This window comes from Tiliqua scincoides, chromosome 1 (genome assembly GCF_035046505.1).
Source record: "Tiliqua scincoides isolate rTilSci1 chromosome 1, rTilSci1.hap2, whole genome shotgun sequence".
In the NCBI taxonomy this organism is placed as follows: Eukaryota; Metazoa; Chordata; class Lepidosauria; order Squamata; family Scincidae; genus Tiliqua; species Tiliqua scincoides.
Genome location: NC_089821.1, coordinates 201,038,181 through 201,056,100, shown reverse-complemented (window position 1 = coordinate 201,056,100; position 17,920 = coordinate 201,038,181). Strand labels below are relative to the sequence as shown.

General features: G+C 43.6%; 1 protein-coding gene across 1 annotated transcript; it reads right to left on the bottom strand.

Annotated features, from left to right (window-relative positions):
* Window positions 1-2,162: 2,162 nt before the first annotated feature.
* On the bottom strand, window positions 2,163-16,017 carry GJA1 (gap junction protein alpha 1). The gene is made up of 2 exons (XM_066613887.1): window positions 15,837-16,017; window positions 2,163-5,576 (listed from the first exon to the last, which is right to left on the bottom strand). Exon 2 carries the CDS (start codon window positions 5,558-5,560, stop codon window positions 4,412-4,414), a length of 1,149 nt encoding a protein of 382 aa, XP_066469984.1. The 5' UTR covers window positions 5,561-5,576; window positions 15,837-16,017; the 3' UTR covers window positions 2,163-4,411.
* Between the last annotated feature and the right edge of the window lie 1,903 nt (window positions 16,018-17,920).

Genomic DNA, 17,920 nt, shown 5'->3' with positions numbered 1-17,920 from the left:
GGCTTCCCAAAGAGTCACCCACTTTTCTTTTGATACCTATTGTTCCACATGTAGGAGTGGCAGAAGGAAAATTAAGGCGTTACAGTTACAAATTTATAAAATAAAGAGATAGCTGACTAGATCCTAGAAACAAAAAGAGTTTCAAAAGGGGATTTCCTGGCATGGACATCTATAAAAATGGTGCATCAGACTGGGAGATTGTTTTTGCTTTGTACTTCATAAATGAAAGAGTGAAAACAGGGCCAGACATGACTAAAAATATGGTGCTAAGATATAAGGAAGGGGAATGAAGTTCAGCTTGTGCTGCTGAGGAGACAAAAGGAAGCCTTTTGGTTTTTGGTCAGGGCCCAACATGAAAAGTTACTGAGAACAGCACTAGGGAGGCAGTACAGTAGCAGACATCCTTCCCCTTCTTTGGGAGTTGGTTGGGGTTACCCCCTGGCTAAGAGTGAGTCTGGGGTCATTGACTAACCTGGTCAACCCCTGACCTCCTGGGTTGCACCTGCCCTGCATCTTGCTTACCAGTATGTAGCCTAACACAGGAGAGGTGTTGGCCAAGCAGCCCTCATGCTTCCAATGCTGCTGTGCAATGTCCACTAGTAATGAGGTTTGCTGCCCTAATCCTTCATTCCTGCTCTGTATCATCTATTTCATTCTTCCCAATGCACCCACCACCTTACCAGGTACTATTGGACTTAGAAATGAATCTACAAAATCACAAGTGCCAAAGTAACCCAGTTAGTCTCACTCCTCCAGTGCTTCAAGGCAGGGTCTTCCAGGTTACAAACTGCATTCAAAACGCTGCTGAATTGTGCTACATGTGGCCATGTCAACAAAGTTGTCCTCCACTGGTTTCCTGCAAAGTCTCCTACATCTGATTACAACCCCTCAGTGAAGGGGGCATCTGCACATATGCCCTGAAATGTACCTCTGGAGTCATGAGCATTCCCATTGAACATGCTGGAATATGGTAAGCTTGAAGAAGGGAACTGGGCCTCGAGAATCTTACATTAGGAGTTGAAGGGGAAGGTTTGGTGGACATCTGGATGGAAAAAGTGGGTCTGTCAAATGTTTTGTAGCATGGAGTTGATTTTGCCCATCTCCAGCATATATTCACTCCATACAACTGTTGCTTGCAGAACATTATTTCCACAAATAACAGACTGAACATGGTGCTGCTTGTTAAAATGAGTATTTTAGGGAACTATTCAGACAGAACAAGCAAGCAAGTCAAGCCACACAAACTACAGAGAAAGACAAACAATGGGGTGGGGGAATCTCCCTTTCAGCTCAAAATATCTGGCAGTCTTTGAGCATGAATAAGTATTATGGTATAGACTCACCTTAAAAAAAACCTTGATCCTCTAAAGCAGGGCCTTCCAGACAGATCTGGTGCCCTTCAAAAGCGCCCCCCTGAGTGACCGGTACTTACCGTTCCACAGGGGAGGCTTAATAAAGCGCCTCCATTCACCTCCAATCGTCATCATGTCCAGTCGCTTCTGCCCAGAAATCCAGGTGCAAAGCCTGATGGGGCATTCAAGGCCAAAAGTGCCTGGACGCGATGACAATTGGGGGTGAATGAAGGCGCTTTGTCAAGGCTCCCCTGGGGAATGGTAAGCACTGTCTGTGCTGGGAAAGCCTTTCTGGGCGTGCAGCCATCTCCACTTTAGAGACTGCAGTTCAAAAGGACTGGTTTACTTTGTGAGTGCACAAGTTCAGGTGCAAAAAAAACTTTGTATCAGCCTGAGACACCAGCCCTCCAAAGCTTTGGTTCCAGTTCCTGTTCAACAGCATTGAAAGCTTCCCTTCCAACCAAATCAGGTGCACTGTGCTAGACTGCTCTATGGGGAAAGGAAATGGGCAGAATGAAGCACTATGGGACACTGGTATATCTGAGCTGCAAAGGTTGACACAAAAGTGCTTATTGCTGTTTCTGATAGAAGTGAAGGGTCTAGATCTTCCCTGGCAAGCAAAGTGGAGCCGTACAATGCTGCCCTTTTCTACAAGCACTGGCTTGTAGTCAGCTGCGAGCATAAGAAGCTTTTCATTTTCATGCCTCTACAGCATGAAAAATACCATGGACAAAACCTGCGGCTTAAGTGGTCTTGTTACCACTTCTCACAAGATTACACAGACACACAAAATGACTACTGGCAAATGGATTTATACTAAATTAAAACTTTATTGACTACAGTTTGTTCTCCAGACAATGTGATCTGATGGACTATGGCAGTATACATGCAACCAAAAAACTTGACAGTGGTTTTAACATGGAATGTCAAACAACCTAGTATAATGTATTATATAAACCCATAAATCTGTGTTACTGCAAGAATGAAACCAATCTCCTTGGTTGAACTGTGTTGACCTAAAAGGCACTATGGTTGAAAATGAAAAAGAAAAAAAAACTGGTACATTTCCTTAGCATATCTTTCAAATAAATTAGAATTGTACGCTTGCAGCCTCACTTGCACCCCAGACAAAATTTTATGTGCAAATTTCAAAACTGTCACTGAGAATGAACTCTCAAGACTGAATTGAACCATAATGTTACTATTCAGCTGTAATGTCAGTCAACAGGTAAGAAGTACTTTTGTAAAAAGACCAATGTAGGGATGTATTATTAGTACAGCTCAAAGCAGTTTATCTAAGGGTCTGTTCACACAATCCATTGAGGTTGCAATTATCAAGAGGCTTGTTTCATACCTTTGCTCTCTCTGTGATAGGTGACCTGCGATGTCATGTCACACTATCATATGATAACTGCAGTTAGTACAGGATAAGCATGGACTTGTAAATTACCCCTAAGTCTCTCACATTATTGGTAGGCTAACACTCCCCCCTTCCCCACAGTACTACCTTCTCTGTTATTCAAGCATAAGTCATTATAAGACAAAGAAATGAACTAAGTAATCTAACATGTTCCTTGTTTCATTTTTTTAAAAAATGAAAACCATTTATAATGGCAAAAACACTTGACTTCGGAAGTTTTACTTACAATTCTTATTCGGACAATATTTCTTTTTGGAATTCATAGAGTAGCTTTTCAAAGTTTGGCAGGATTTGATTCTTAAGATGGTATTCATATTTTGCAAAACTTGGAAAGGTATCTGCTACAGGATACACTAAAATATAAGCAAAATTTTATATCAGGTTCGTTTGCGCTGCTGGAATCATTTAATGTAAACAACATAGTCACTCATAATATCCCAAAATGTTTAAGCATTTTGTGTGCATATTAGTGTCAGTATATCATCGATGAATACCTCCTTGACTCTGTGCAGACCTCTCTTTAGAAAGAACACACAAATAAACACACTTTGTTTTAAGTTGTTTAACTTAGTGATGTGATGTGCTGTAGATGTGGAGATTTTGATGTATGCATAAAACCCCTTGTATCCAATGACTGCTTTTGTGGGAGTAGAGCTATCCCCTTATTGATGGGAAGAGGTTTGTTCATGACAGGAGTTCTGAACTGTTATAATCCGTGTACCACTGTGTTAATGCATAAAAACCTCCCTCGATTCAGTCATTCTAGATTGCACCCAGTGACTGCAATTCCAATCACATGGTTCAAAATCCACTGATTACAGTAGAACATCTGTGAATGGCTTGCAGGGACAGGCAAAAGCATCAAGCAAAAATAGTTTGATTGTCCACAAATTATACCTACAAATTACTTCTATGGTGAAGACCATATGTGATCTTGTGGTGGTAAGAGAGTGAGCCATGATGGTCCTCCAACCCACCTCAAGTAGATCTGCCTGTTTGAAGCACATAGCCAAAATACAAGGCTGGGTGGGCCATATCTGAAATGTAGTTGATTGATTCCAAGAAGAAGAAGAAAAGACTATACTTGCATGAATGTATAGACACTGACAAAGGTCATAGTGGGGAGTATTCTTTCAAAGTGCAAAGTTTAACAATGGAATGTTCTTAAAAGGAAATGATCAAAATCTGACGTAAGACTGTCAGTTGTTCAACAAAAGAATACCATCTCCATTTCATCCTGACAAAAAAAAAAATTACAATTTTTTAGGATAACAAAAAATTCTTTAGAAAAATCAGCATATTATACACACACATATCCAGACATGTATAATTTTTCTTAAAAAAACAAAAAAAAACAACCGAAAACTCCAAATCCCCTATGGTAGTGTTGACTAAGTTTTTAAAAAATTAGCATTTAAATTTTTTTTTAGAATCACCTACTTTAAATATCAAGATGTGCTGCACTTCCCCACACCACCCAGCTTCCCACTTAAAAAAAATTCCCCAAGTTTTTGAGTGTTAACATCTCCTGGCTGAGATTGTTAAAGTACCACTTCCAGTGGAACCACAGGGTTGCCACGTGTGCATCTTCAAATGCATTTCATATCAGAGTTGTGTTAAGTACTGAAGCAGTGAAGAGTTAGATCTCCAGATCGTCGGGTCGGGGTCTGCTGCTGGCTCGGCTGCTGGCTCTGCTTGGAGGCCTTTGGTCCACAACAGTGAGAGGTTGTAGCTCATGTCCAGAGCCCATTTTTTTACTGTTTTGGGGCTCATCAGCAAATTCAAAGGGCTGGGCATGTGAGTTGGAGATGGTGCTCCCAGCCTGTCCAATCCTGTTCTGCTCAGCACTGTAATTTGCCCAGTTTTGTTCACTGGCTTGCTTATTGTAGTTACGACAGGAGGAGGAATTGTTCCTGTCTCCAGTAACAAGCTTGTATCCTGGTGGAGACATGGGTGACAAGGGAGCAGTTGGAGAGGAACAACCATTGAAGTAGGCATATTTGGGAGATCCACATTCCTTGGAAGGACTCAGGGTGTTGTTGGGAGAGAAAGGGTCATTTTTGGTCTTCATACGATCCTTAATGCTCTTGAAGGTGACATAAAATATTTCAATGATGTTCAAAGTGAGGGAAACCAAAGACACCACCAGCATGAAGATAATGAAGATGGTTTTCTCTGTGGGACGGGAGAGGAAACAATCCACTTTGTGTGGGCATGGCACTCGTTCACACTCATAAATGGCTTGCAGGGTGAACCCGTAGATGTACCATTGTATGACCAAGAAAGCCACCTCAAAGAACGATTTGAAGATGATGCTGATGATATAGGTGCGGAGCAGCCCCCCACGCATTTTCACCTTGCCATGCTCTTCAATTCCGTACTTAAATTTCTTGATTTCTATTTGCTTGAGATGCACATCTACATTAATGCCCTCACTTTGAACAAGCTTGAGCTCTTCTTCCTTCCTGTTTAGCTTCTCTTCTTTCCGCATGACGTAGAACACATGTGCCAAGTACAGGAGGGTCGGCACAGACACAAAAATGAACTGCAGAACCCAGAAGCGCACATGAGAGATAGGGAACGACTTATCATAGCAGACATTTTCACAACCAGGTTGTTGGGTGTTGCACCGGAATGCCGATTGCTCATCTCCCCAGGCAGACTCCACTGCTGTCCCCAGCAGCAGGATTCGAAAGATGAAGAGGACAGACAGCCACACCTTCCCTCCTGCAGTGGAGTAGGCTTGGACTTTGTCAAGGAGCCTTCCCAAAGCACTCCAATCACCCATCTTCACTGCCTGCTACCTACAAAAAACCAAAAAATAGTTGAAGCGCTGAAGATAACCCGTGCCATTAATACAGTGTTCTTAAAAGGGGATGGATACATTATCACACTTTGAAGCATTATTTACATTATACAGCAAGGCCTCAACTGATGGACCTTGATTTAACAGTCTTTGGAAACAGCTGACATTTCTGCTTCATTAAAACTGTCAGATTCACATACACGTGTCTCCATTAATTTCAATGCATTTGGATTTAATGGACTTTTAGCATTAACAGACACCCCTTCCCCCAATTTGTTCATTAAATTGAGGGTTCATTGAATGATGATGTCTAGTAGTGTTAATCCATACAGGGTACAAACAATCTCACCATACTGTATTTCTCAATATTACTCCCATCGTAAGCACTTGTACTTCGAGCTGCCCGTCTTCAATAGCAGTACTAAGAATGTCTGGCAGTTGTAGGTTTGATTATGAATGTGTTTCCTAAACAATTCTCATGATGGATTCAGACAACTAGGATTTTTGCGCAACAGAAGATCAGTGGCATCACTAAGGTTTGCCAGAGCGTCTGCCAGAGGAAGGCCACAGCGTCACGCCCATGAAGGACCTCCTCCCATGCAATGGGCGGGGCAATGCCCCAGGCAGTGGGTATGGTGATACACTATTGCTCCCACTGGTTTTTTTGGGTATAACATTTGATAGAATAGAGATATTTTAAGGCAGCCTGTTTCATTGCATTATACATGAGATTCTGCATTGAATGATACACGATGGTATTATTAGAAAATACCAAGATTTAAAAAATTTTGGCCAGTAGTGGTGTCACCTCTCTGTGCATGTCACCTGGTGTGACCCACACCCCCCTAGCAAGGCCACTGAGAAGGATAGCATGTGGCGACTTCTATGGTTAGTACACAGTGAAAAGCCTGTGAATTGGACATAGTCCTGCACCAAACAGTCCAAATCTTAAAACATAACCTTCTCTGTGTGGGGAGTGAGGGAAGAAAAAGGGCTGCTAATTTAAACAACAAGAGTAAGGAATCTGATTCTTGGGAGATGTTATTAGATATCTTCATCTTTGGCTTTTCACTTGAATACCATCTCCATTAAGAAAAAGCATATGAAATGCAAGAATGAAAAACTAAATCTAAGTATTGCACAGTAAAATTAGCATGAAGATAAATCTCAGCCAGTCACTTCCTGAAAACCAGTCCAGGCTAACCACTAGAAAAAGACCATTATTCCCAGATATGGAACTAAAGATGAAGGAAGAGTGCCCTGGGCAGACATTCCAAAGCCAGTTTTTCCAGGTCAGCATTTGGATCCCTAAACAATGACAGCACACATAGTGGTAAGCGAAATGTTGGCAATCCCTATGTCCTCCAAGATGCATTCTTGCTGGTGAAATCGTATACTCATTAGTGATGGATAAATGAAAAGTCAGCTATAGCATATGGTCTTCATGACCCAGCATATTAATAAGCCTAATACAGACCACTGGTCCTGTCCCTGCCAAGTCCCTGGCAAGGGCTTTCTGCGCCCTGCTGCCTGAGATGCCAGGGCTTGAATCCAGGTTCTTCCACATGCCACACTTGCTCTCCTTAACGCTGACTATGAGGACAATAGAATATGTTTGGACTGGGAAATCTGTTGAAAGTGATGGTCCCAGTTCAGAGATCACCCTGTGTCAGCAGGTGGGTTAATATGCACATTTTTACATACTAAGGATTTTCCTGCCAAACCAAGTTTTGGCACTAATGGAGAGGGGAAAAGGTGCCCAATATCAGAACCCCCCCCCCTTCTCTGCAAACAAGAATTTGGTAATTTTGTATTATAACCCAGGAGCTGGATTCTGAATGTTTTTATCCTATGGCACTGTTTATGGCATGCAGGGTTTGCTCAGTGACAATTAGCGCATGGAAGCTTCCACATGTGGCTCATAACTACTGGACTAGGGCATGCAAATACAAAATAAACTATAAAGCTATAGAGGCTGGAACATAAATGTATGCCAGTTTTATTTGGAAAGTTCTTCCTGATGAGTGAACCTTTTAGTTCCACCCGGGTCCTGCATGAAGTCCCCCTTGACTAGGGAACAGGGACACTCTGGGCAGTCTTGTCTGCCCAGACGTCCTGTCGCACAGCCTTCTGGGACACCAGACCGCCACTGTCCAGAGCATCCCTGTCCCCCAATTGAGGGGGACTTCATGTGGCGTATGGGTGGAACGCTCAGATGCGGACTAGACGGGGACTGTATTCTGAGCACACAGCGGTTGTTAGTTTGAGCGCCACTGTTTTAAAACATGTTTTTCCTTCAGACTTCAAGCACAGTGAGTTTCTTTACACTATAGTGTCCTTTCAGGTTGAAAATTATGATTGAAAACAAAAGAAGGGCTATTCCCAGGGGAATTTTATATTATTGTTTTTAATTACATTCATCTCTGGTACATAATATAGGATGATATGCTCCAAGACATATCTGTTTAATTCTATATCAGCAATGTTTCTTTTCAATTTGTCACTAGTTATTAAATTTGTTTTAGCAGACTAATTTAGGATTCATCTCTCCAGGCTGTTTACTTCGGCAAGAAGCATTCCTTGTTTGAGCTACTCTGGCTCTAGTTCTAAAAAACAAATACTTTTCAACAATATGATTTGCTTTAAAGATTTTTAAAATTCTGTCAGTGCCTAGCAGAGGGATAAGGATAATATAACTGTAGGCAATGTGTGTTTATTTTTGAATGAATATTTTGGTTGATTTACAGTAACCTAATATACTAGCTACTTACCTGGGAACAATTCCCACTGCATTTAGTTACGAATTAGTGCTAAAGAAACATGCATAGGATTGGGCTACAATCTTACACATGAAAACACACCCCATTGAACTCAGTGGGACTTACTTTTGACTAGACATGCAAAGGATGAGGCTGGATTTTATTGTGAATTAAGAAAGCAATCAGGCTATCTGATTTTAGTGTCTTTATATTAGATACTACAAAAGGTACCATACTGGCCAGAGTGCTGAGGTTTGGAGCACTAAGCCTTACTGCTTTCAATTTCATTTAAAAGGACTCTGCTTTAGTATCCTCATTTCCTCAGATCTCCAATATAAGGAGATCTTATAACCAGTTTATTATGCCCTCTCCACTATATATACACTGTATTTACTGTTATTATTAGCCAGTAATATACAAGACATTTACACTTCAGTCCTAAACATGTTAATTTGGAAGTAAATCTCTTTAAATTTTCAGGAAAACCCTGGGGTGTTTAAAAGACCAGTATAAGGCTGTGGTCCAAAATCTGTACTTGTCTGTTCATGCAATGAATATTAAAGTGTGATTAAGGAACTATTCACAAAGCATCACATCACTGGATGATTCACTGATGATTTGCAGCTGAATGAAGAACTATCTCAGCTTAAAAACATTGTGATTGAGGTAATGTCAAGTGGTTGGAAAGCTCTGCCTGTGGCATTTAATCTGCAAAACAGCTGTTTCACACAAACAAAGTCCCTTCCCCCCCCTTGTAGTCACTGTGAAGATAATGCATATTCCAAGTAACTGTGTTTCAGTGGCATTCCTTTGCTGGACACAAATATCACATAATAACCCCACACTTGTGGACAGAGACCTTGCATTTAATTCTATTCTGATCTATTTCTAAAATTTTGATTTCTCCTTACTTCTGAAACATTTCTATCAGATTTTTTTCATGTAGCTTGTGCTACCAAAAGTAACTGTGAAATAAGAAGTTTCTCAGTGTTTTTTTTCTCGCCCTCCAATACAGTATTGAATGACAGAGTATCACAGGTATCAAACCCTGATACTAAACATTTAGGTTGGCAAATCTGTGATGCTGACACAGATGGCATAGTATCACTGGATGATTGTGATGGTTGCTGAAGTGCTGGCATAACTTCACCTTTTCTAAAGGACAGTGATTTTGCTGTTACTGTGCCATCATCACAAGCCTTAGGCTGCAATCCTAAACACATTTAGAACACAGTCCTATGCATGTATACTCAGAAGTAAGTCCATTGTGTTCAATGGGGCTTACTTCCAGGAAAATAAATATAGGATTGCAGCCTTAGACAAAAGCCCTACTGAATTGCACGTGTTGGTCATGCACGGAGGATGGAAAATGGAAGAGAACCAATGCTTTAGCCGTTGTAGATACAATTTTACATTTGCATCACAGACATAAAACCTGATCCAATCTTTATGTATGAAAATGCTCCCAAGACTGGACTGTAAGATAATTGTTTCTCAATGACTTCCTGAGTAGCCGGTGGAATTCACAGGCAATGCTATGCTATGCACACTTTCCTGGGAGTAAGCCCCATTGAATTCAGTGGAAATTACTGTACTTCTCAGTAAAATGCACAGAACTGTACTATTAGCTATTTCAAAATAAAAATATCTACAACACTGAGACAGGTGGTCCTTTTAAAAAAACACACACATTGAACCTTTTGAACCAATCCTGTTGCAACCACATATGGGTTGGGGAGGTAGGGACTGTACCCTTTTACATTTAGTGCTTGTGATCCATGGCATAAAGCAGATTTCACTTGGATTCTCCTGTATTTTGCTGGGCTCAACAGAGTTTCCTGCACTCCTGATTTGGTCTGGCTTACAGCCAGGAGTGTGGGAACAATCTACAACAAATGCAAAGTGCTGTTTTCTGTGAGATAACCTTGCTCTCACTTTGCCAAGTCAGATGCAAGCACCATACAACTAGCACTGGTCCTGCACCACTTCTCATCAGACACATTAGGGGCCCTGCTCAGACTGCATTTGAATGCAGTGATTCCATGCAGCCAGCTGACTGTTTGGTCAATTCTTTTCTTGGCTGAAAATCCAGGATTATCACATCAAGCAAGCGACTTTCAAAGGGATGGGATGCAGGCTATAGCTGCACACACAACTTGTACAATGTCCCTGTTTATCTTATCTCACCCTCAGAGGTGACAATGTTGCACTGACAGCCAAACACAGGAATGACTACATGCTCAGCTGGTTGCATGAGATTGCCATGGCTGACCTGACCTGAAATACCCTGTACAAGAACCTGCGTGAATGAAGGGATGCATACTAAAACAAGGTATCTAATCTGAGGTGCCATCCTTAGTGAGAAAGCATAAGGGAATATAGTCACAGCATGGTGTGTGTGTGTGTGTGTGTGTGTCAGTGTTTTGAGATGACCATACATAGGAAAAATGATGGATCAGCAAGCCACAATTGCAGTGCTCTCTTTCTCTCTCTGTCTCCTCTTAAGCTGTGCCATGTGTCATTTTCCAGTATTTTACATCCCTTCAGATGACTGGACACCATGTAAAAAACATCACAGGGAGATAGATGTTTGTGATAGTCCAGTGAGGTTGTGGTGTGAAACATGTGTGCATATTGAGCACATATGCCAAGCTCATTGGTTTGCATAAAAGCCCATGGGACAAGCCAGTGAGCTTTCAGGGAGTTTCCTGACAGAACTTTAGCCATGCGTAAGCATGGACATTTCCAAAACATCACAAAGTCAGGGATGCATGAGAAATAGTTTAAAAGTCAAAGATTTAGGACTTGAGAGTGAAATCAAGAGATCTTGTGACCAGAATTCTGACATTCCTTAGAAAAAGGAAAAAAAGAATGTCATATGTGAACTGAAAAGGACATATGAAGCTACCCTGTATGCAGCCAAGCAAATGTGTGCATTTGAAAACTCTAGAAGTTGTTAGTGAGCTGGGGACTTATCTTTATCTGGTCTACCTAGCTCAGGGGTTGGCAAACTTTCAACTTTAAGGATCCTGAACCTTTAACAATTGTGAAGGAGAGAGAATTTCAGCAGAGGCAGCTTGTAATCTGTGAGATGGCAAGCTGCACCTGCTGAAATTCCCTCTTCTATACAATTGTTAAAGGTCTAGAATCCCTAAAGTTGAAAGTTTGCCCACCCTGATCTAGCTGAATCTTACCTATACTAACTGGGATGAAACAGAAATTTCTCCCAATGCAAGGGACTGAACTAGGGATGATCAACAAAGTATAATCTCTACCACTCAGTTATGACCACTCCACAAAATATCAGAACTTTACTATTTCCTCAAAAAAAAATTCAGTCAACTGAGAATTCTCTCCTAAAGCCTCACCTGTAGTCTGAAAATACTATGAACCCAACCTTTGGTTGAGAATCCAACAGACCAAAAGGAGTGAGATTGCTAAAGGGATGGAAGTGGAGATCGGAATGCTGTGGAATGAGGCAACACATCCCTTGCCCTTCCTGAATGACAAACCAGAATCTCTGGAGCCTGAAGTCTGTCTCCTATTCACAAAACCGGATGGTTGAAGGTCAGTTTTTAATCAACACCCTGGAGCATCTAACCAACAATCTAATCAGTAATCAACAGAGAACTCTGTGACACCTTAAGGATAGAATGCACTATCTGCAAAAAGCCCACTTTGTCAGAGGCAAGACACCAGTACAAGGTAAATCCCAGTTGTGACAGGCAGGTTTGGAAGTCATTAAAATACCTACAGATAATATACCAAACAGCCTAATCTAAGCATGATTTTGAGGGAGAAGATTGTTTAGTCAAAAATGTTAACCAGCAGCAAGCCAATGTCCTCTGAACAAGGGCCTTTCTATGCAACTCCAAGGAGGATTTGGTGTGAGAACCAAATGAGGCTCACTTTTCAAGTCAGGTGCTAGAACTGTTCCCAGTTAGATGGAGCACTGGATCTATTTGGCTGATGTGCCGCTTGAGCCTATGCATGTATACTTAGGAGTAATTCTGAGTAAAGCCATTGGACTCAGTGGGACTCATTTCTGGCACACAGGACTCGGGTGCTAGTCTGTAATTCTGAGTTAATTTACTAACAACTGAAGTCTCCCCAACACAATGAGAGAATGAGTTCCAGGTAAACACACTTAGTATTGGGGTTCTCTTCGGTGCCATTCCTTGCTTAGCTCTAACATGCATAACTCTCTTATGCATGTTAACTCAGAAGTAAATCTCCACTGCATTCAATTGGACAATCCTAAATGTATAGAGACTGCAGGTGAAGAGAGCTTTTCTTTAAATCTCACTTTCCCATGTATTAAAATGCAAACAGTGACTAGTTGCATTCTTTCCTTCAGGCGCCACAAGCCTCAGTGATGTTTTATATTTCCACTTCACATAGCTTTGTGGTATGTTTGTTTCTAAAAAGGATGGATGAGATATGAATTATTTTTGTACACTGGATGTGCTAAATAATTATCAATGATTATCACTGCTCATGCTTTCCCTTGGCTGACACAATGTGCATTTTTTCTAAGAGCAGATCAACTGCAAGGCACCCTGTCGCCCAGAGATTCTTAACCCAGTGGTATCCATACCCACTGGGGATATGGGAACCAAATGATGGGACTTTATGGGACTTGATCTCTGAACAATTAAAACAAAAATGGTTGTTAGACTACATCAGTGATTTTCAACCTTTTTTCCATCTCAAGGCACACTGACAGGCACTAAGATTGTCAAGGCACACCATCAGGTTTTTGACAATTGACAAGGCACACCATGCTGCTGGTGGGGGGCTCACACTCACAATTGCCCTATTAATAGATAACCCTTCCCCAAACTCCTGTGGCACACCTGCAGATTATTTGTGGCTCACATCCTCCATTGGCCCTACTAATAAATGACCTTCCAAATTTCTGTGGCACACTTGTGGACCACTTGCAGCACACCAAAGTGCCATGGCAGAGTGGCTGAAAATGGCTGGACAACATTATTAACTATCACCATTATTAATAGAGATTGAGGTGTTCTTTTCCTAGCTAATCATATGCAAAACAAAACCAAGCTATTGACATCTTTTGAATAGGTACCTAATAGGACTGGCAATTATGGTGATTTGGACAGTCTGGTGAATAGGGGATGGGGACATACTGGGCAATCCATGGGGGGGGGATCAGTAATCATAAAAAGGTTAAGAACCCCTGCTCCCGCCTTTCGACTGCTGCCTGTTCACCTTTGTACTGTTTGCAATCTGGTAGGGTCTCCTGAGGTCAGTGGTGGTGTTTGACCATGCGGCCACCACAGCACCCCCTCCTAGCCCCGGAAACCCTGCTATAGACCTTTCAAAGGCAGAGCCTTTGGAAACCCAGGTGTTAATATGAGTGAAGGGCAAAGGTCAGAGCAAGTCAGTCCCTGTCCCATACACAACTCCACAGCCCAATCCTATCCACGCTTACCTGGGAGTAAGCCCCATAGACTTTCATGGGACTTACTTCTGAGTAGACATGCATGGGATTGGGCTCTCTCTCTTCCCTTGCTTGACCTTGTGGGCACCAAGGAAGCTCTCTCTGAATCCCGTTTTGGAAGCACAGCCAGACACGGGGGAGGGGGCCACAAACCAGGCAGAGCGTCCCAGTTTTCTGCAGCTGGGCATACAATGGTCAGGGATCTGATAAGGAGAGGAGTGTGCTGCGGCCACCGGGAGCGAGCGGGGGCGGGCAAGGAAGGGGACGCCGCGGTCCCCGCAGGGCAGGAGCCAGCCCGCTCCTGGCCACCATGCAAAGCACAAGAAGTTGCTCGGCTGCGCGCGCGGGGGACGGCCCCGGGCACGAGGAGCAGCCGGGAGCACCCGCTCTCCAGGAGGACCCGGCAAGCTGGGGCCGCCTCCCTTTGGCTCCTGGGCGGGAGGGAGGCCGCGGCTCAGAGCGGCTGGGGAGACCGTGGTGCCTCCGCCACCGCATCATACGTGGCAGGGGCAGATGTGCTCTTGCGGAAGGAAGGAGGGAGTTGAGCTCCAGTGCCGGGATCTCAGTCCTAAAAGCGATCGCAGTAGAACAGGGGGATCTCGGGGCTGGGGAGGAAGCCACCAAAGGCCCCCTCTTGCTTGCCCCCCTTTTGTTCTTGGTAGCCCAACAAGCCCGCTAGGACCAAGAAGACACGCGTGAAAGGGGCTGCAATGCAAACCCCCGTGAGCCAGTGGGACTTTACTCCCGAGTAGACGCACAGAAACGCGCCCTGCAGGGCTGGCCACCAGTGCGCGCTGGATCTGGAAACGAGCCCCATTCAACACAATGGGGGCTTCCTTCCGAGTAAACCCGCTTGAGCTGGGAAAGAATCCTGTCCAGTGCCAGACCTTTGCCAAGGAGCGGCGTCCCAGTGGGATGCCCCCCTTTCCATTCCAATCCTGTCCCCCGCTTTTCAAATCGGATTAATGGAAAATGTGGCCTGAAGCAGACGGACGCTGGTCCCGGAGGGTCTTTTCTTGCATAACCTTCGCCTGCAACGACCGGGCTTTTCACAGGCAGGGGTCGTGCTGCGGGAGATCAGAGTCTTTCACGTTGCACAAGCGACATCTGGGGTTGCTAACTCGCTAACAGCACAATCCTATGCATGTCTACTCAGAAGTTAGTCCCTTTGTGTTCAGTGGGGCTTACTCCTAGGAAAGTGTATAGGATTGCAGCCTAACAGCCCAAGCCTATGCATGTATACTCAGAAGTAAGTCCCATTACAGTCAATGAGGCTTGCTCCCAGTTAAATGTGGGTGAAATTGCAGCCACACTCTTAACTCTCAACTCCTCCACAAAAGCCTGGATCTGTTATCAAAAGGAGAAGGAAAGAAAGTGGAGCAGGACCACGTGAAAGTGATCAGATTAGCAACAGGGGTGGCACTGGAACAAAGCCCCTAATTAAGGTCCTTGCTTTGTATGAACTATTAAACACTAGGCCAGATTTCCATATGAAAGTAAAATGTGTGTATTTGGTGGAGGGAGGGGGAAAGAGTTGAAATACTCAAGGCACTATCAGTTTTTAACTTCTTCGACCTTTTCAAAGTAATCCAAAGTTTCCTACACATTGTTGCAAGGCGCTTGGCTCAGCATTCCATCCAGGCAGCGAAAGAAGAATTCTGGTGGAGAAAGAATTCTTTTGTTGCACAGAGGAGAATTAAATAAAACAAGCTCCTTCGACAAAATGAGAAGGAACGTTCAGTAAATGAACTGTTAATTGGTGTGAAAGCCAAGCACCTAAAAGGGTTGAAGGATCCTGGAGTTCATTGTTCTAGTAAAACATTGGAATATTTAAAATGTACTAGAAACAAACCCAACCTGGATCAGAACTATAGTTGCAAATGGACAAGTTTACAAAAAAAATCCCTCAACTTTACAATATGCATTAAAAAAAATAGATACATTGAGCGTTCAGATCAGAAGTTAGCTTATGATCTTCAGAGAGTTTCGTGAAAGTAATTTGAAGTTTTGTGGTAAAAACTCCTGTTCTTACCTTTCGAGTCAGCAGTGAAGAAGGTACAAGTGCTTCTTTTCCTCAGAGGGTTAAAACTCAAATGCACCAACTGCTGTAGTCACCCCAGACCTGCCTATTTAAACTTTAAAAGCCTCCTGCTCTTTTGTTGTCTTGTGTCCTTCCTTTACATACACTTTTTTCCTCTAACTTGAAGCACTGAGAGAGCTTTTAAAAAGTTTTCAAGCCACTCACTGAGAGGGAGGAGGGGAAAAGGAGGGGTGAGAGCACAAGAGGAGGGACTGCCAAGGAATGGGGAGGAGAGGAGGCATAGAAGCTGCAGATAATATGGAAAAAAGGGGGGAGAGCACATGTGCATGAAAGTGGCTGAGTAAGCACATACTGAAACAAGAAAGGGGGGGGGGAGATACATGAAAGGGACTTGAACAGGAATCCATCCAGAGATGCCTTGCCCCTAGGGAATGACACAGCTCAATTTACTGTATAAAATACAAGACTCTAAAGGAGCATGGCTTGTCTCTACTTTGCAAGTTTCCTGTGATGCAGTCAAGTTGATTTGTTCAGCATCGGGCCTACTGCATCTGTACCAAAAGCCATCCAGGAACAAGGCCCAGAAATAGTGCCAACAGAAGCCATGTTTTTACAGTTTAAGGGACGTCACTTAAAAAAGTATTCAAAGTGTGTGGATAATATGAGTTACAACCCTATCTGGAGCTTCCTGGTGCCCAGGGTTGCACTGGCACTGAGGCTCAAATCCTATCCAACTTTTCAGCACTGGTGCAACCACAATGCAGCCTTGAGGTAAGGAAACAAATGTTCCCACACCTTGAGGGTGCCTCTCTGATTTCCTCCCCACCACAGGATGCAGTGCATTCCCCTTTGGCACAGCTGCACTGGCACTGGAAAACTGGATAGGACTGGGCCCTGAAATGGCTGCAGCTGCATCCCATGGAGCTGGGAAGCAGCACTGGAGCAATTCAGAATAAGGGATCTTATGCTCCCTTACCCCATGTAGCAACCAGGTAGCCCCAATGGGTTTCCTTGAATCTGTGCTTGTTATTGAGTGGGCACAGATTTGAGGAGACCCATGTTGGGTCTCCTGGACCTGGACAGGTGATAGGATATGGCAGCAGGGCTTGCTGCCATCTCTGCCCCCTCCCACCCTGCTCCCTCCCCCGCCACACCTTCCCCCCACCACAGAACATCTCCCTTCCCACCCCGACCTACCTCTCTGCCACCTGGTGCTTGCCCGGAGCACCGGGTGTTGTCTGACTGGCCTCTGACCAGTACTGCCCAGCATAGGCTCATGCTGAGCCAGCTCTAGTACTGACTGTCACAGACGTGCCTTACAGCACATTTGTGACAGTGCGCGCCAGTGCTGGACCAGTGCGAGCCCACCTGGATTAGGCTCTTAGTCCCTCCTGCTGGCTGCCATGTATTGACTGAGCAGATAGCATCTTCATCTGTGGTTTTGTGCTGCATACGGCTTCTGATGATTACACAATTGAACCATTCTCAGTGCAATTTTTTAAAGTGTGTGTGTTTTGAACTACGAAGGTTGTAAACAAACAAACTTGCTGCCAGCACAGTGAGGAAAGGAAGACCAGCAAAATCTTGGAACTGTCATTTTGGCAGGGGACAGCTAACTTCTGTGTAAACACAAGGATTGCTCATATAATTCAACAGCAGGGTAATGCACATTTTTTGAAACTGGAAAACTGAGTGAGCTTACTGTGTAGCAAAGTAGAAAAAGGGTGGGCCAACTCACAGATGAAATTCACCAATCATGTATATATACATTACAGCACATTTGCGTTGCTTTGAGTGCAGAGTAGCAGATTGTCACATTTAAATATCTTTTTGTCTACTTGTACAATTACTACTGATTAACAGCCCAGTCCCATGCTGGCTGCCAACACAGCAGTACAGCAGTACTGAAATGGTGGCCACTGTGTCCTGTAGGGCCAATGAGCCAGCTGGAGGTATTCTCAGGGTAAGGGAACATAGGTTCCTTTACCCCATGTAGGGCTCTCGCAGCTCCTATGGGTCTTCTTGGATCTGCATCAGCTCAACAGCTGGTGCAGATTTGAGTAGCCTATGCAGGG